This window comes from Dermochelys coriacea, chromosome 10 (genome assembly GCF_009764565.3).
Source record: "Dermochelys coriacea isolate rDerCor1 chromosome 10, rDerCor1.pri.v4, whole genome shotgun sequence".
NCBI classification, from domain to species: Eukaryota; Metazoa; Chordata; order Testudines; family Dermochelyidae; genus Dermochelys; species Dermochelys coriacea.
In genome coordinates this window covers 38,622,607-38,643,029 of record NC_050077.1, presented here as the reverse complement: position 1 = coordinate 38,643,029, position 20,423 = coordinate 38,622,607, and the positions used below count along the sequence as shown (strand labels likewise).

Genomic DNA, 20,423 nt, shown 5'->3' with positions numbered 1-20,423 from the left:
GGTGATGCAAATGAATGGGGCAACGAGAGAACAGGAACATCCAGTGCCCCAAAAGAACCTGAGATAGCATGAATTCCCTTGCCAGAGAGGCATACACCAAAAAAGCTCCACTGCCACTCACACTCTCCTGATCATCTGTTACTCTTTCCCATTTCAGCTTCTCTTACGTACCATCTGGGTCACAAAGTTTCTTCAGTGCCCTGCACATTGGAGCTTTAATCCGAAGGTTTCTCCCTTTGTAGCGAACAGTCGTGGCCCTAAGTATATTTGAAAGAGAAATATTTATAGGCACTATGCACAAAGCAACATATATACAGTTCAGTGAAAAAGTTGGATACAAAGAATCCTACACGACTGGGCAGGAATGCAAGAGTTTGCTGGGCAGGAATCCAGATTTACAGGGCATGTTGAGGCCTTTGCCATCTCTTAGGTGCCTGAAAATGAAACAGAAGTGACTCTTGTACCTCTGCACTGCTAGACTCACAGGAAGCACTATACAAGAGGCTGCCCATTAAATGAGGGACCCTATATGAAAAACAGGCTTGAATTCTTTGTCACCTTGGCAAGAGGAAATGATCCTCAGAGCCAGCCTTTTCATTTTGGGGTGGCCAAACAAGTTTTGTCTTACTTCCACCGCCACAATTGCACCACTGCGCACAGGGCCTGCCTGAAGATTCCGAAGAGTCTTTGAGAGGATTCTTTGCATGCTCTCAAATATAAAGGCCATCACCAACCCAGTGGGGAGGGGGGGAGGTGCTGTGGAAACTAAGCAAGGCCAGGGGAGATGCAACAGGTCAAATAATGAAGTAGGCCCAGATGTGTGAACCATTAAACTGTGGGCTTCAGTAGATTCAGAAACTCTCAGAGCTGTCAGAGTAGATTTTTATTTGCACTGAGCTGTCAGAAGCCAGGACAGCTCTTTTGTACTAGCCCATTATACATGGCAGATGCAACGTGCATGAATGTTTTGTGGGCAACACTGTCAGAATTCGTAACGCAACAAAAAAAATACAAACAATGACCCTAACCTTAAATGGAAGGTTGTCTACTTTTACTGTAACTCTTACAAATGTCCTTCAATTCTGATACTTGGTAACGTTCTAAAGCAATAATTTACCAGAGATTCACAATGCCTCCAACAACAGGAATACCACAAAGTTCTGTCTGTGTTAGGCAAAAAGATATCACAACAAACCACTGCTTGGAACTCTCAATCTACACAACCACTGTCCCAGATGTTTTATAAGTATTGGTTGCAAAGCAAGGTCTGGATCAGGTTCTGTTGAACCAGTACAGCCTCCTCAATGAGGACGTGAAGGTTCAAGCATTAGACATACAGTACACTGCTGCAGCTCCCTCCCACAATGTAGTGCCTCATGTTTGATAATCATCAAAAAGCCCCATTCCCACCAGCCGTTCTGGGCATTATGGGAGAAGTTTTTTATGAAGTCCATGCTGGATAGGATAAGGTGAAGAACACACATCATAGTTGTAAGATGCGTTATGCCTGGATGCACCAAAATGGTTTTAGCTGACACATTGCTGCTACGTGGACATGTCAAATCATTATGTGGACAAGTGGGACCACAATGGATTCACACAATCAACACCCCTGTAATCATTTTTTTTTGCTCAGTGGAAACACTCAGTTTTCCACCGTAGTAAGAGTGGAAACCATCGGTGTCATCACACCCTAACTTATGACCTGATCCAAAGCCCACTAAAGACCGTGGAAAGTCTTCCATTGAATTTAATGCGACTTCCAGACACCTCCCTGATATTTTCCGCTTCAGCCCCAGTGAGGCAGGGGGCCCCCACAGCTGGCCAGCCACCATGGATGGACCCTAGAACTCCCAGCTGTGGGCCCACAGCTCTGAGTAGCCACAAGTGGCAGGGGGACCCCAGCACTCTCAGCCACCATGGGCAGTCCCCCAGAGCCCCAGCAGCAGTAGGTGCTGAACCCTCCTCCCTCCCCACTTTGTCTCACAGTTATTTGTTCAGTCAGGGTCAGGTCACAGGCTTCCATGAATTTTTGTTTATCACCCATGACCCGACTGTGACTTTTACTAAAAATATCTCAGGCAAAAATCTTAGCCTTAGTTATGGATCAGGCCTTTTAGGTACAAATCTGAAAAAATGCGGAGAAGCCCCATAGGAGGTGCAAATTATCATAGCACCATCAACTTCCATGACAATTTAGAACAGCTGAGGATCAGCTCCTGTAACTAGATCTTAATTAAACCAAAATTTCTCAGACAAGTGTCTTCAATGTAGTATCACATATAAATTCACTGGTGCTATACAACTGTGTCACACAAGCCATCAGCTCAGTTTAAGTGCCTGACCCATGTCCAGATAAGGGTACATTATTGATTCTACACAAATAGCTTAATAATTTCAAGGTAATAACTGGAGCTAGGGTTATAAAAATGCAACAACCACTAACAGATCACTATAGTTTTATCAAAAAACTCAAACACTAAGAAATTCTAAGATAAGGTTACACTTTGTCAATAAAAATCAGATTTTCTAAACCCCCACAACAGATTTTAAATGTATAGGGAGACAGGAAATGAAAAATGAAGAAATATTTTACCACTTTTTGCCAATTTATTGCATCTCTTATATAACGTAACTGATCAAAGCAAAAGAAAAAAGATTAGGGTTATTGTTTGTATTTTTTGTTGCATTATGAATTCTGACAGCATTGCCCACAAAACATTTATGCACATTGCACCTGCCACGTATAATAGGCTACCTGCCATGCTTCCTGCTCAGCTGTCTGCCACCTGCTCACACACACTTTGGGCAGCAAGAAGAAAAGGAGTACTGGTGGCACCTTAGAGACTAACAAATTTATTAGAGCATAAGCTTTCGTGAGCTACAGCTCACTTCATCGGATGCATTTGGTGGAAAAAACAGAGGAGAGATTTATATACACACACACAGAGAACATGAAACAATGGGTTTATCATACACACTGTAAGGAGAGTGATCACTTAAGATAAGCCATCACCAGCAGCAGGGGGGGGAAAGGAGGAAAACCTTTCATGGTGACAAGCAAGGTAGGCTAATTCCAGCAGTTAACAAGAATATCAGAGGAACAGTGGGGGGTGGGGTGGGAGGGAGAAATACCATGGGGAAATAGTTTTACTTTGTGTAATGACTCATCCATTCCCAGTCTCTATTCAAGCCTAAGTTAATTGTATCCAGCTTGCAAATTAATTCCAATTCAGCAGTCTCTCGTTGGAGTCTGGTTTTGAAGCTTTTTTGTTGAAGTATAGCCACTCTAAGATCTGTGATCGAGTGACCAGAGAGATTGAAGTGTTCTCCAACTGGTTTTTGAATGTTATAATTCTTGACGTCTGATTTATGTCCATTCATTCTTTTACGTAGAGACTGTCCAGTTTGGCCAATGTACATGGCAGAGGGGCATTGCTGGCACATGATGGCATATATCACATTGCTAGATGCGCAGGTGAACGAGCCTCTGATAGTGTGGCTGATGTGATTAGGCCCTATGATGGTATCCCCTGAATAGATATGTGGACAGAGTTGGCAACGGGCTTTGTTGCAAGGATAGGTTCCTGGGTTAGTGGTTCTGTTGTGTGGTGTGTGGTTGCTGGTGAGTATTTGCTTCAGATTGGGGGGCTGTCTGTAAGCAAGGACTGGTCTGTCTCCCAAGATCTGAGAGAGCGATGGCTCGTCCTTCAGGATAGGTTGTAGATCCTTGATGATGCATTGGAGAGGTTTTAGTTGGGGGCTGAAGGTGATGGCTAGTGGCGTTCTGTTGTTTTCTTTGTTGGGCCTGTCCTGTAGTAGGTGATTTCTGGGTACTCTTCTGGCTCTGTCAATCTGTTTCTTCACTTCAGCAGGTGGGTATTGTAGTTGTAAGAATGCTTGATAGAGATCTTGTAGGTGTGTGTCTCTGTCTGAGGGGTTAGAGCAAATGCGGTTATATCGTAGCGCTTGGCTGTAGACAATGGATCGAGTGGTATGATCTGGATGAAAGCTAGAGGCATGTAGGTAGGAATAGGGGTCAGTAGGTTTCCGATATAGGGTGGTGGTTATGTGACCATCGCTTATTAGCACCGTAGTGTCCAGGAAGTGGATCTCTTGTGTGGACTGGTCCAGGCTGAGGTTGATGGTGGGATGGAAATTGTTGAAATCATGGTGGAATTCCTCAAGAGCTTCTTTTCCATGGGTCCAGATGATGAAGATGTCATCAATGTAGCGCAAGTAGAGTAGGGGCATTAGGGGACGAGAGCTGAGGAAGCGTTGTTCTAAGTCAGCCATAAAAATGTTGGCATACTGTGGGGCCATGCGGGTACCCATCGCAGTGCCGCTGATTTGAAGGTATACATTGTCACCAAATGTGAAATAGTTATGGGTCAGGACAAAGTCACAAAGTTCAGCCACCAGGTTAGCCGTGACAGTATCAGGGATACTGTTCCTGATGGCTCGTAGTCCATCTTTGTGTGGAATGTTGGTGTAGAGGGCTTCTACATCCATAGTGGCTAGGATGGTGTTTTTAGGAAGATCACCAATGGACTGTAGTTTCCTCAGGAAATCGGTGGTGTCTCGAAGATAGCTGGGAGTGCTGGTAACGAAGGGCCTGAGGAGGGAGTCTACATAGCCAGACAATCCTGCTGTCAGGGTGCCAATGCCTGAGATGATGGGGCGTCCAGGATTTCCAGGTTTATGGATCTTGGGTAGCAGATAGAATACCCCAGGTCGGGGCTCCAGGGGTGTGTCTGTGCGGATTTGTTCTTGTGCTTTTTCAGGGAGTTTCTTGAGCAAATGCTGTAGTTTCTTTTGGTAACTCTCAGTGGGATCAGAGGGTAATGGCTTGTAGAAAGTGGTGTTGGAGAGCTGCCTAGTAGCATCTTGTTCATACTCCGACCTATTCATGATGATGACAGCACCTCCTTTGTCAGCCTTTTTGATTATGATGTCAAAGTTGTTTCTGAGGCTGTGGATGGCACTGTGTTCTGCATGGCTGAGGTTATGGGGTAAGCGATGCTGCTTTTCCACAATTTCAGCTCGTGCACGTCGGCGGAAGCAGTCTATGTAGAAATCCAGGCTGCTGTTTCGACCTTCAGGAGGAGTCCACCCAGAATCCTTCTTTTTGTAGTGTTGGCAGGAAGGTCTCTGTGGGTTAATATGTTGGTCAGAGGTGTGTTGGAAATATTCCTTGAGTCTGAGACGTCGAAAATAGGATTCTAGGTCACCACAGAACTGTATCATGTTCGTGGGGGTGGAGGGGCAAAAGGAGAGGCCCGACTCCAACGAGAGACTGCTGAATTGGAATTAATTTGCAAACTGGATACAATTAATTTAGGCTTGAATAGAGACTGGGAATGGATGAGTCATTACACAAAGTAAAACTATTTCCCCATGGTATTTCTCCCTCCCACCCCACCCCCCACTGTTCCTCTGATATTCTTGTTAACTGCTGGAATTAGCCTACCTTGCTTGTCACCATGAAAGGTTTTCCTCCTTTCCCCCCCCCCTGCTGCTGGTGATGGCTTATCTTAAGTGATCACTCTCCTTACAGTGTGTATGATAAACCCATTGTTTCATGTTCTCTGTGTGTGTGTATATAAATCTCCCCTCTGTTTTTTCCACCAAATGCATCCGATGAAGTGAGCTGTAGCTCACGAAAGCTTATGCTCTAATAAATTTGTTAGTCTCTAAGGTGCCACAAGTACTGCTTTTCTTTTTGCGAATACAGACTAACACGGCTGCTACTCTAAAACTTTGGGCAGCAGTAACTCACCAGCAGCAACCGCTACTGAAACATCACTCTGGCACTGTACACATGTATCTGGCTACAAAAATAAGGACAGATGACCAGTATATCATATGATTCTAGGCATGATTCTCTCTGCAACACATTGAACGTAAGAAGTGCAGAGACAGCAGAGAAAGGGCAAATAAAGGAAAAGAAAATAAACCAAGAATCGAGAAAATAAGATAAAGGCAAAACTACTGACAGCTCTACTGCTGGATGACCACATCATGCTATCCTATGTATTTCATGGGCTACCACAGTTTGAAAGCAAGCAATCAAGTTGTGCTCCACCAAACTATTATACACTAAAACTATTTATTTACCCCAGGTAGCTAATCTAAAAGGATGAGAGGGAGATGAAGAATACTACATCAATATATTCACCACTCACCATGTCTGCCCCTGGATACTATTTCATGACATTAGCACTCAAAATTTCTACTCTTTACCCTCCTTTAAAATGAAAGAAAAGAGCTCTCCTCCAAGTTTACATGTTCTGAGGTGGTGAAATGATTTCTCTTCCCTTACTGAAAAGGGAGTATGATGTTTTTAAATGATCTAGGAAGGAGTCCAATAATCAGTTATTGCAACTTTAAACTAATGTAAAATTAAATATGACTGAAGGAGGCAACTTCCTAATGCAAACATATGGCACAGCAGGGATAGCGGGAGGAGTAGCTTAATTAATTTAAAAGAACATGACAGATTAATGAGTATCAAAACAGAAACAGCCTGCAACTAAAGTAGTTATCTTAAAAATAAGCTCTTCCTGCTTAGCTCTTGGTTTCTTTTAACCACGGATGTTTCCAAACCTAACAAAGTGCTGAATATTTAAAAACTGATATTACACAAAATATGATTAAGAATCTTTAGTATTAGGAAATGCTGTGGATGTGAACTATCTGCTGAAATAGAGCTTGTGATGCTTGCGGCCTTTCTGCAGTATAGATTCCAATTTGATTTAGATATTGAGAGATTAATTGAGAGTTATCAAACATGAATGTCAAATATATCAATTCTAATCATACAGTATGCCCAAGCACCCAACTCCCAGCAAAATCAAAGGGAACTCAAGCACAGAACCTTGCAATATCATTCTTACACCAAACAAAGCAACCCTCCGAGTTTAACTGAGAATGCAATCATTCATCAAATGGACACAAAATTTAAAATTTCTTACTTGTGCTTTTAACATTATTATTATTATTACTATTATTATTATTTGAATGCTCTGATTTGTCAGAGATGCTGTACACATTACCATTGATGCCATTTTTGTTTTGAATTTCTCTCAGTCTAGACACATACATCTACCCACTTACAGCCCCTATTACTACAGTATCCAAGCACCACATAATCTCTAATACATTTAACATTAGCACACTGCCTTATGCAGGCACTTGAGGCACACAGAGATTAAGTGATTTACTCAAGTTCACCCAGGATGTCTGTGACAGAGCAGGTACTTGAACATAAACCTCCCAACATGCTAAGCTAGTGGTCCCGCCCACTGGTTCATCCTTCCTCTAACAGATTACTTGGTTTCCCCTTCTAGTCCTTATAAACTAACACACGACTCACACTGGATTTACAAACACAAACAGAGTAGGTTTAAATCCCCCACATATATCTTTAGTGAATTTAAAAAAATCCAAAGGAACATTTCTCTTGAGCCTAGGCTTTGAAAAACCTTTGTTTACTAAACAAAACATAAAATTTGGGCCTAAATCCGCCAGTGTCACTTTTAACAACTGTAATATGATATCATGTGATTGGAATAATAGAGACTTGGTGGTAACTCACATGACTGGACCACTGTCATGGATGGGTATAAACTGTTCAGGAAGGACAGGCGCGGGGGAGAAAAGGTGGAGGAGTTGTACTGTATGTAAGAGAGCCGTATGATTGCTCAGAGCTCCAGTATAAAACTGGAGAAAAGACTGTTGAGTGTCTTTGGGGTAAGTTTAGAAGCGTGAGCAACAAAGGTGATGTTGTGGTGGGCATCTCCTACAGACCACCAGACCAGAAGAATGAGGTAGACGAGGCTTTCTCAGTTTCTAGATCACAGGTCCTGGTTCTCATTGGGGACTTCAAATCACCCTGACATCTGCTGGGAGAGAAATACAGCAGTGCACAGGCAATCCAGGAAGTTTTTGGAGTGTTGGGCACAACTTCCTGGTGAAAGTGCTGGAGGAATCAACTATGGGCTGTGCTCCTCTTAACCTGCTGCTCACAAACAGGGAAGTATTGGTAGGGGAAGTAGAAGTGAGTAGCAACCTGGGCAGCAGTGACCACAAGATGGTCGAGGTCAGGATCCTGACAAAAGGAAGGAAGGAGAGCAGCAGAAAAACTTCTGAAAAACCAGACTGATTCCCGCAGGGAACTGATGGGCAGGATCCCCTGGGAGGATCCTGAGAGGGATATGAGAGGGAAAGGAGTCCAGGAGAGCTGGCTGTATTCTAAAGAAGCCTTGTTGAGGACGCAGGAACAAACCATCCCAATGTGCAGAAAGAACAGCAAATATGGCAGGCTATCAGCTTGGCTTAACAGTGAAATCTTCAGTGAGCTTAAACACAAAAAAGAAGCTTACAAGCAGTGGAAACTTGGACAGATGACTACGGAGTATAAAAAATATTGCTCGAGCATGCAGGGGTGTAATCAGGAAGGCCAAAGCACAATTGGAGTTGCAGCTAGCAAGGGATGTGAGGGGTAACAAGAAGGATTTCTACAGGTATGTTAGCAACAAGGTGGTGGTCAGGGAAAACGGGGATCCTTACTGGAAAGGTGAGGCAACGTAGTGGAAGATGATGTGGAAAAAGCTGAAGTACTCAATGCTTTTTTTGCCTCTGTCTTCATAGACAAGGTCAGCTCCCAGACTACTGCACTGGACAGCACAGTATGGGGAGGAGGTGAGCAGCGCTCAGTGGTGAAAGAACAGGTTAAGGACTATTTAGAAAACCTGAACATACACAAGTCCATAGGGCCGGATGCAATGCATCCGAGGGTGATCAGGGAGTTGGCTGATGTGATGTGATGTGAGGCTTACATCTTGCAGGCTTCTCCAAGTAATTACTACAACTCCTGAGGAAGCTTGTAGAAGGAAGGTAATATGGATGGTGAGCGTTTAGCTGTTGTGACCTGCACAGGATGTGCCATGTTTGTCTTTCTTCCACAGGATAGAAGCGACTTTGTCTGTACAAAGTGAAAGTTGGTCTCCATATTGGAAGAGAAGGTTCAAGGTCTGGAGAAACAAGTACTGACCCTGCGTTGCATAAGAGAAACTGAAGATTTTCTGGACAGACATCAGGATATGGTTCTACGGGCACAACATTCTGAAGATTCAGAGCAGGCTGCGCAGCGGGGACAGGAGGATGGTGAAGAAATCTGGCAGCATGTGACCTCCAGAAGAAGAAAAGGGAGCGTCCATGTACCAGCAATGCAGATACAGGTAAGCAACTGTTTTCATGTTCTCGCCACAGGTCCTACTGCAGAGAGTGGACTAAATGATACATCTGAGGGAAAAGAACAGAAGGAGACTCCGTCAATTAGAAGGCATGAGATGAACTGTCCTAGGGATAGGGATTCCAAGACCACCACTCCCAAGAGAAGGAGGTGGGTAGTGGTGATCGGGGACTCTCTCCTCAGGGGGACTGAGTCATCTATCTGCCGCCCTGACCGGGAAAACCGAGAAGTATGCTGCTTGCCAGGAGCTAGGATTCACAATGTGATGGAGAGACTGCCGAGACTCATCAAGCCCTCAGATCGCTACCCCTTCCAGCTTCTCCACGTGGGCACCAATGATACTGCCAAGAATGACCTTGAGCGGATCATTGCAAGACGACGTGGCTCTGGGAAGAAGGATAAAGGAGTTTGAAGCGCAAGTGGTGTTCTCATCCATCCTCCCCATGGAAGGAAAAGGCCCGGGTAGAGACTGTCCAATCGTGGAAGTCAACGAATGGATACGCAGGTGGTGTCGGAGAGAAGGCTTTGGACTCTTTGACCATGGGATGGAGTTCCAAGAAGGAGGAGTGCTGGTTGTTTGTTTGAAAAGTGTGAATTGGGAGTGCTTTGTTCCAGGTGAGCCTTGAGTGGGCCTGACTGTTATAAAAAGCCAGTCAGCTGCGAACCAGCTGAGCGGCGAACAGCAGAGAGGCTAACAGAGGGAGTTTGCCTGGGATCTATCTGAGAGGAGGTACACCAAGGGCTGCATTAGGGAGGCTGTGTTGGTGAGTATCTACGTGGCTCTGGGAAGAAGGATAAAGGAGTCCGAGGCGCAAGTGGTGTTTTCGTCCATCCTCCCCATAGAACGAAAAGGCCTGGGTAAAGACTGTCGAATGGCTACGCAAGTGGTGTCGGAGAGAAGGCTTTGGATTCTTTGACCATGCGATGGTGTTCCAACAAGGAGGAGGAGTTCTAGCCAGAGAGGGGGACCACCTAACAAAGAGAGGGAAAAGCATCTTCGCAAGCAGGCTGGCTAACCTAGTGAGGAGGGCTTTAAACTAAGTTCACCGGGGGAAGGAGACCAAAGCCCTGAGGTAAGTGAGGAAGTGGGATACTGGGAGGAAGCAGGAGGAGAGCGCAAGAGGTGAGGGCTCCTGACTCATACTGAGAAAGAGGAACGATCAGCAAGTTATCTCAAGTGCCTAAACAAAAATGCAAGAAGCCTGGGAAACAAGCAGGGAGAACTAGAAGTCCTGGCACAGTCGAGGAATTATGATGTGACTGGAATAACAGAGACTTGGTGGGATAACTCACATGACTGGATTATTGTCATGAATGGATATAAACTATTCAGGAAGGACAGGCAGGACAGAGAAGGTGGGGGAGTGGCATTGTATGTAAGGGAGCAGTATGACTGCTCAGAGCTCCGGTATGAAACTGCAGAAAAACCTGAGAGTCTCTGGATTAAGTTTAGAAGCGTGAGCAACAAGGGTGATGTCATGGTGGGAGTCTGCTATAGACCACCAGACCAGGGAGATGAAGTGGACAAGGCTTTCTTCCGGCAACTAACGGAAGTTACTAGATCGCAGGACCTGGTTCTCATGGGAGACTTCAATCACCCTGATATCTGCTGGGAGAGCAATACAGCGGTGCACAGACAATCCAGGAAGTTTTTAGAAAGTGTAGAGGACAATTTCCTGGTGCAAGTGCTGGAGGAACCAACTAGGGCAGAGCTCTTCTTGACCTGCTGCTCACAAACAGAGAAGAATTAGTAGGGGAAGCAAAAGTGGATGGGAACCTAGGAGACAGTGACCATGAGATAGTCAAGTTCAGGATCCTGACACAAGGAAGAAAAGAGAGCAGCAGAATACGGACCCTGGACTTCAGAAAAGCAGACTGACTCCTTCAGGGAACTGATGGGCAGGATCCCTTGGAAGAACATGAGGAGTCCAGGAGAGCTGGCTGAACTTTAAAGAATCATTATTGAGGTTACAGGGACAAACCATCCCGATGTGTAGAAAGAATAGTAAATATGGCAGGCGACCAGCTTGTCTTAACAGTGAAATCCTTGCTGAGCTTAAACACAAAAAAGAAGCTTACAAGAAGTGGAAGATTGGACAAAGGACCAGGGAGGAGTATAAAAATATTGCTCAGGCATGCAGGAGTGAAATCAGAAAGACCAAATCACACTTGGAGTTGCAGCTAGCAAGGGTTGTTAAGAGTAACAAGGGTTTCTTCAGGTATGTTAGCAACAAGAAGGTGGTCAAGGAAAATGTGGGCCCCTTACTGAATGAGTGAGGCAACCTAGTGACAGAGGATGTGGAAAAAGCTAATGTACTCAATGCTTTTTTTGCCTCTGTCTTCAAGAACAAGGTCAGCTCCCAGACTGCTGCACTGGGCAGCACAGCATGAGGAGGAGTGACCAGCTCTCTGTGGAGAAAGAAGTGGTTCAGGACTATTTAGAAAAGCTGGACGACCACAAGTCCATGGGGCTGGATGCACTGCGTCTGAGGGTGTTAAAGGAGTTGATGGATGTGATTGCAGAGCCATTGGCCATTATCTTTGAAAACTCATGGCGATCGGGGGAGGTCCCGGACAACTGGAAAAAAGCTAATGTAGTGCCCATCTTTAAAAAAGGGAAGGAGGAGGATCCGGGGAACTACAGACCTGTCAGCCTCACCTCAGTCCCTGGAAAAATCATGGAGCAGGTCCCAATTCTGAAGCACTTAGAGGAGAGGAAAGTGACCAGGAACAGTCGGCATGGATTCACCAAGGGCAAGTCATGCCTGCCTAATCTAATTGCCTTCTATGACAAGATATCTGGCTCTGTGGATGAGGGGAAAGCAGTGGCCATGTTATTCATTGACCTTAGCAAAGCTTTTGATACAGTCTCCCACAGTATTCTTGCCAGCAAGTTCAAGTAGTATGGACTGGATGAATGGACAACAAAAGTGGATCGAAAGCTGGCTAGATCATCGGGCTCAACGGGTAGTGATCAACGGCTCCACGTCTAGTTGGCAGCCAGTATCAAGCGGAGTGCCCCAAGGGTCAGTCCTGGGGCCGGTTTTGTTCATTATCTTCATTAAAGATCTGGAGGATTGAGTGGATTGCACCCTCAGCAAGTTGGCAGATGACACTAAACTGGAAGGAGAGGTAGATACGCTGGAGGGTAGAGATAGGATAGAGAGGGACCTAGACAAGTTAGAGGATTGGGCCAAAAGAAATCTGATGAGGTTCAACAAGGACAAGTGCAGAGTCCTGCACTTAGGAAGGAAGAATCCCGTGCACCGCTACAGACTAGGGACCGAATGGCTAGGCAGCAGTTCTGCAGAAAAGGATCTAGGAGTTACAGTGGATAAGAAGCTAGATACGAGTCAACAATGTGCTGTTGTTGCCAAGAAGGCCAATGGCATTTTGGTCTGTATAAGTAGGGGCATTGCCAGCAGATTGAGGGACGTGATCATTCCCCTGTATTCGACATTGGTGAGGCCTCATCTGGAGTACTGTATCCAGTTTTGGGCCCCACACTACAAGAAGGATGTGGAAAAATTGGAAAGAGTCCAGTGGAGGGCAACAAAAATTATTAGGGGGCTGAAGCACATGACTTAGGGGGAGAAGCTGAGGGGGACTGGGTTTATTTATTCTGCAGAAGAGAAGAATGAGGGAGGATTTGATAGCTGTTTTCAATTACCTGAAAGGGGGTTCCAAAGAGGATGGATCTAGACTGTTCTCAGTGGTAGCAGATGACAGGACAAGGAGTAATGGTCTCAAGTTGCAGTGGGGGAGGTTTAGGTTGGATATTAGGAAAAACTTTTTCACTAGGAGGGTGGTGAAGCACTGGAATGCGTTACTTAAGGAAGGAGATTCCACCACCTCCCTAGGAGGTTTTTAAGGTCAGGCTTGACAAAGCCCTGGCTGGGATGGTTTAGTGGAGGATTGGTCCTGCTTTGAGCAGGGGGTTGGACTAGATGACCTCCTGAGGTCCCTTCCAACCCTGATATTCTATGATTCTAGAGCCATTGGCCATTATCTTTGAACATTCGTGGCAATCGGGGGACATCATGGATGATTGGAAAAAGGCAAACATAGTGCCCATCTTTAAAAAAGGGAAGAAGGGGAATCCAGGGGACTACAGACCGGTTAGCCTCTCCTCATTCCCTGGAAAAATCATGAAGCAGGTCCTCAAGGAATCCATTTTGAAGCACTCAGAGTAGAGGAAGGTGATCAGGAACAGTCAACATGGATTTACCAAGGGCAAGTCATCCCTGACCAACCTGATTGCTTTCTATGATGAGATAACTGGCTCTCTGGATGAGGGGAAAGAGGTGGACGTGATATACCTTGATTTTAGCAACGCTTTTGATACGGTCTCCCACAGTATTCTTGACAACAAGTTAAAGAAATATGGATTGGATGAATGGACAGAAAGCTGGCTAGATCGTTGGGCTCAACAGGTAGTGATCAACAACTCGATGTCTAGTTGGTAGCTGGTATCAAGCGGAGTGCCCCAGAGGTCGGTCCTGGGGCCAGTTCTGTTCAACATTTTCATTAATGATCTGGAAGATGGGATGGATTGCACCCTTAGCAAGTTTGCAGATGACACTAAGCTGGGGAGAAAAGTAGATATACTGGAGGGTAGGGATAGGATACAGAGTGACCTAGACAATTGGAGGATTGGGCCAAAAGAAATCTGATGAGGTTCAACAAGGACAAGTGCAGTCTCTTGCACTTAGGAAGAAAGAATCCCACGCACTGCTACAGGCTGGGGACCGACTGGCTAAGCAGCAGTTCTACAGAAAAGGACCTGGGGATTACAGATGAGAAGCTGGATACGAGTCAACAGTGTGCCCTTGTCGCCAAGAAGGCTAACAGCATATTGGGCTGCATTAGTAAGAGCACTGCCAACAGAAAGAGGGAAATTGTTATTCCCTTCTATTCAGCACTGGGGAGGCCACATCTGGAGTACTGCGTCCAGTTTTGGGGCCCCCACTACAGAAAGGATGTGGGCAAATTGGAGCAAGTCCAGCAGAGGTCAACAAAAATGATTAGGGGGATGGGGCACATGACTTATGAGGAGAGGCTGAGGGAACTGGGCTTATTTAATCTGCAGAAGAAAAGAATGATGGTGGGGATTTGATAGCAGCCTTCAACTACCCGAAGGAGGGTTCCAAAGAGAATGGGGCTAGGTCGGGGTCTCAAACTCAAACGACCATGAGGGCTACATGAGGACTAGTACATTGGCCCAAGGGCCGCATCACTGACCCCCCATCCCCATGCTGCCCTGGTCCCGCCCCCACTCTACCCCTTCCATGAGGCCCCGCCCCTGCCCCCCCTCTTCCCACCCCTCCCCTGCCCCCAGTCCAACCCCTTCCCCGATCAATACTTGCTATCTGCAGCCTTGGTTTTCAGTTCAGCTGCGAAGGTTCTGACCAACTAAAGACTAGATACGTTTTGATAAATAATGAGTGAGGATCTTGTAGAAAGTCAGAGATGCTGCATGGTCTAATATGCCATATGTCTATATGTCTAAGATGGTATATGCCATCATGTGCCAGCAATGCCCCTCTGCCATGTACATTGGCCAAACTGGACAGTCTCTACGTAAAAGAATGAATGGACACAAATCAGACGTCAAGAATTATAACATTCAAAAACCAGTTGGAGAACACTTCAATCTCTCTGGTCACTCGATCACAGACCTAAGAGTGGCTATACTTCAACAAAAAAGCTTCAAAAACAGACTCCAACGAGAGACTGCTGAATTGGAATTAATTTGCAAACTGGATACAATTAACTTAGGCTTGAATAGAGACTGGGAATGGATGAGTCATTACACAAAGTAAAACTATTTCCCCATGGTATTTCTCCCACCCACCCCACCCCCACTGTTCCTCTGATATTCTTGTTAACTGCTGGAATTAGCCTACCTTGCTTGTCACCATGAAAGGTTTTGCTCCTTTCCCCTCCCGCTGCTAGTGTTGGCTTATCTTAAGTGATCACTCTCCTTACAGTGTGTATGATAAACCCATTGTTTCATGTTCTCTGTGTGTGTGTGTGTGTGTATATAAATCTCCCCTCTGTTTTTTCCACCAAATGCATCCGATGAAGTGAGCTGTAGCTCACGAAAGCTTATGCTCTAATAAATTTGTTAGTCTCTAAGGTGCCACAAGTACTGCTTTTTTTTTTTTGCAAATACAGACTAACACGACTGCTACTCTGAAACCTGTCATTATGCAAGGCACTGAATTTAGCCGTATAGAGTGGAAATCTGTCAACTTCATGAAAAAACTCGCACAGATACAGACAGACATCATCTTCCTCTCCAAATGCAAACAGATGGACATCATACCGAAAGGACTGAAGGTAAAAAATCCATTACAATCTACATACCACACAGACTATGCTGACAGCTTGTGCCACACACTCTCAAAGAAACTGTGGAACTACCTGATCAACATCCTCTACAGCAAACAGGGAAAGATTAAGAATGAGCTCTCAAAACTGGATACTCTCATAAAGAACCAACCTTCCACACAAACTTCCTCGTGGCTGGACTTTACAAAAACTAGACAAGCCATTTACAAAACACACTTTGCTTCTCTACAAAAGAAAAAGGACACTAAGCTATCTAAACTACTATATGCCACAAGGGGCCACAACAATGGTTCCCGTAACCCACCCAGCAATATTGTTAATCTATCCAACTATACTCTTAGCCCAGCAGAAGAATCTGTCTTATCTCGGGGCCTCTCCTTTTGCCCCTCCACCTCCACGAACATGATACGGTTCTGTGGTGACCTAGAATCCTATTTTCGACATCTCAGACTCAAGGAATATTTCCAACACACCTCTGACCAACATATTAACCCACAGAGACCTTCCTGCCAACACTACAAAAAGAAGGATTCTAGGTAGACTCCTCCTGAAGGTCGAAACAGCAGCCTGGATTTCTACATAGAGTGCTTCCGCCGACGTGCACGAGCTGAAATTGTGGAAAAGCAGCATCGCTTACCCCATAACCTCAGCCATGCAGAACACAGTGCCATCCACAGCCTCAGAAACAACTCTGACATCATAATCAAAAAGGCTGACAAAGGAGGTGCTGTCATCATCATGAATAGGTCGGAGTATGAACAAAAGGCTACTAGGCAGCTCTCCAACACCACTTTCTACAAGCCATTACCCTCTGATCCCACTGAGAGTTACCAAAAGAAACTACAGCATTTGCTCAAGAAACTCCCTGAAAAAGCACAACAAATCCGCACAGACACACCCCTAGAACCCCGACCTGGGGTATTCTATCTGCTACCCAAGATCCATAAACCTGGAAATCCTGGACGTCCCATCATCTCAGGCATTGGCACCCTGACAGCAGGATTGTCTGGCTATGTAGACTCCCTCCTCAGGCCCTTCGTTACCAGCACTCCCAGCTATCTTCGAGACACCATTGACTTCCTGAGGAAACTACAGTCCATTGGTGATCTTCCTAAAAACACCATCCGAGCCACTATGGATGTAGAAGCCCTCTACACCAACATTCCACACAAAGATGGACTACGAGCCATCAGGAACAGTATCCCTGATACTGTCACGGCTAACCTGGTGGCAGAACTTAGTGACTTTGTCCTCACCCATAACTATTTCACATTTGGTGACACTGTATACCTTCAAATCAGCGGCACTGCGATGGGTACCCGCATGGCCCCACAGTATGCCAACATTTTTATGGCTGACTTAGAACAACGCTTCCTCAGCTCTCGTCCCCTAATGCCCCTACTCTACTTGCGCTACATTGATGACATCTTCATCATCTGGACCCATGGAAAAGAAGCTCTTGAGGAATTCCACCATGATTTCAACAATTTCCATCCCACCATCAACCTCAGCCTGGACCAGTCCACACAAGAGATCCACTTCCTGGACACTACGGTGCTGATAAGCGATGGTCACAAACACCACCCTATATCGGAAACCTACTGACCGCTATTCATAGATTCATAGATTCATAGATAGTAAGGTCAGAAGGGACCATTCTGATCATATTCCTACCTACACGCCTCTAGCTTTCATCCAGATCATACCACTCGATCCATTGTCTACAGCCAAGCGCTACGATATAACCGCATTTGCTCCAACCCCTCAGACAGAGACAAACACCTACAAGATCTCTATCATGCATTCCTACAACTACAATACCCACCTGCTGAAGTGAAGAAACAGATTGACAGAGCCAGAAGAGTACCCAGAAGTCACCTACTACAGGACAGGCCCAACAAACAAAATAACAGAATGCCACTAGCCATCACCTTCAGCCCCCAACCAAAACCTCTCCAACGCATCATCAAGGATCTACAACCTATCCTGAAGGACGACCCATCACTCTCACAGATCTTGGGAGACAGGCCAGTCCTTGCTTACAGACAGCCCCCCAATCTGAAGCAAATACTCACCAGCAACCACACACCACACAACAGAACCACTAACCCAGGAACCTATCCTTGCAACAAAGCCCGTTGCCAACTCTGTCCACATATCTATTCAGGGGATACCATCATAGGGCCTAATCACATCAGCCACACTATCAGAGGCTCGTTCACCTGCGCATCTAGCAATGTGATATATGCCATCATGTGCCAGCAATGCCCCTCTGCCATGTACATTGGCCAGACTGGACAGTCTCTACGTAAAAGAATGAATGGACACAAATCCTTTTTGCATGGTCTAAGTAGACTGAAAGAGGTCAAGACCCCAAGTTCAAGTCCCAGCTATGCCAGTAACTTGCTGGGTAGCTCCTCACGGTTCCTCTGCATCTCAAAGTTTCCCCACTTGTCAAATAAGGCTAATACTTACCTCTCTCATATGAGGACTGCAGAGATAATCTACTTTCATGTATATGTTTCCTGTTGTGTTTGGGATGGGGGAAGAGAAAGATCGCCTGTGACTAAGAGTGTGATTATGGCTTTCTAACAGCACGCGGGGTAACTTCTGCAGCACAGTGAGCTGGAGAAATATGGACTAAAACCTTCTTGTATTTGACTGTGCATGTGGAGTTGGGGGGCTGTGTCTCTACCCATCTTTCCTGGATTAATGTACACAGACTGCCATTTGGGTAATGGAAATATAATTTTACACACTGCTTTTGTGAAGTTTGCTCATTGGAAAGACAGGATACTTTTTGGGCAGAAAGAGGATGTCCCTATTTTGCCTGACAAGAGCAGAGTCAATCTGTGCTATTTCATCTGCACAAGAGTGAATAATTCTGGATTTCCCCAATAAGAAAAGTAAAACCTATCAAAACTCAATCTCTTAATACGACCTGGAGTATAAATATATTTAAGTGCAAGGATCCACATTTCTGAAATGCTTGGATACGAGACAAAATCTTTGTAAAATAAATATCTAACTTTCTCTCAGACAATCGTCATTTGGTTAGAACAGATGAAATTAATGAAAACTAAGGCCCCAGTCCAGCAAAGTAACACTGACAGGAAAACCCCTGAGCCTGTAAACATCACACTACAGGACTGGGGCCTAAATTTGCTAAAAATGAACATGTTCTTGTCATCATGTTGTGCTGCTCAGAGTGGATGACACTGACTTTACAAGAGATCCCCAATTCACCATATACCTATTTCCTAAAGTCTAGGTGTTAGAGTGATGAGCCATTTAGAAATGCCTGAAATACAAATATCACTAGTACTCCCTTAACACAAATGCAGTAACTAAAACAGGCCTACAACTGGTGAAACTGTTCATATACTCTAATACAGTTATGCTTAAAAAAATGTTTAACTGAACATTAGTGCAAGAGCACAAAACAGCTATCAAAGCAAAAACAGTGATGGGAAGAAAAAAACAAAAGCAGACTAAAAATCTTAAAATTTAAAAAAGGATTATATGTAAAATTACATGGCTGGCACACAAGATCAAACCCAAGTGGTAATTTTTAGCACATAACTTTTGCTCTAATTTTAACAGACAGAAGCAAACTATCAGGCTATTCCAAGATTTGTGATCCTATTGCAAGTCTTACAAAAGAAGTGCACCCTGGAGATGGGAAGTCATTAAGAGGGGAGGTCAAATGCTCCATTGTAAGGTTCATTATGACTGTGTACAAGGAAAGGACTCTAAGAAGCTATCAGCATTGAAAAGCAGAACAATTCAATTACTTACTTCCACTACTTTTAGAAATGAATGCATGAAATACTTCTGGAGGGGGCAGGGGAACTTCCTACCACTTATATAATCTAGGGGATAGTGCAGTTCAAGAGTGAGGCCCCAATCCTGCTTGAAGTCAAGGAAACTACTCATGCTTACAGTCAAGTACATTCATAAGTGTTAACAGGATCGGGACCTAAGGTACATTGGCAGAGCTGTGTGAAGGCCTAAAACCACAGTAGTATCAGTGCTGAAAGTCATATTCTGTACATTCAATCAACTTTAAAAACAAAAAACAAAAAAAAGCAGACATCTTCTACAAAGCATTCACACACTATCAGGGAATGTCTTAAACTTTACCCCTGGTGTATTTACTATTTAAAATTAGTTTGCCTCTGAGGAAAAAGGTAGGGGAAAATATGAAAATGTTATTTCATGTTTTTCAGCATATTAAATCAAATTACAGCCCTTACAAAGTAATAAATGCTCCCTGCACTGGGTCATCAACTCAGCAATCAAGCTGCTTTATGATCTGATTTTATTAGTTGCGAAAAAAATTCTTACTTACCCAATTTGAATGAGCTCATTAAGTTTTGTTGCATTTTTATCATCCATACCTTTAAGTGAAAAAGAAAATATAACACACTATATTAAGAATTAAATAATAGGACACAGAAATGATAATCATGTCTGCTTGCTTTATAGTTTATGATGTTGTATTACAGTGGGAAGATGCTTTTGATTACTATAAAAATACCAAAAAATTTCCTGAACATATTCTATTCATATGCCCCAGTATAGTACAATTCAGTTTAAGCAAGACAAGTAGGGTTTATACACACCCAGCTGTGTTAATTAGATTTCAATCACAGATTAAAAAAGAAAAAAAGTTCATCAGTTCTGGATGTGGATCTGACATTGCAGTATTGACAACAAAAATACCTGCTCTTCATGCTCTGTTGCTAAGGCAGCACAGCACTATGGAGAAGCCTGAAACCTTCACAAGTTTGAATGCAATACAAGAAAAAAA

The 20,423-nt window shown here is 44.5% G+C and overlaps 1 protein-coding gene and 1 long non-coding RNA gene across 4 annotated transcripts in view; one reads left to right on the top strand and one right to left on the bottom strand.

The window, feature by feature from the left end:
* CRAMP1 (cramped chromatin regulator homolog 1) overlaps window positions 1–20,423 on the bottom strand; it is a 135,300-nt gene that overhangs the window by 66,114 nt on the left and 48,763 nt on the right. For all 3 annotated transcript variants that reach the window (XM_043494346.1, XM_038419742.2, XM_038419743.2), the window contains 2 exons: window positions 19,962–20,010; window positions 172–257 (listed from right to left, as the gene is read on the bottom strand). In XM_043494346.1, coding sequence (XP_043350281.1) covers window positions 172–257; window positions 19,962–20,010 — 135 coding nt within the window. The remainder of the gene's footprint in view (window positions 1–171; window positions 258–19,961; window positions 20,011–20,423) is intronic.
* LOC122456182 lies at window positions 8,775–13,502 on the top strand. Its single transcript, XR_006274892.1, has 3 exons — window positions 8,775–8,824; window positions 9,824–9,828; window positions 13,250–13,502. It is a non-coding gene; the product is annotated as an uncharacterized LOC122456182 (long non-coding RNA).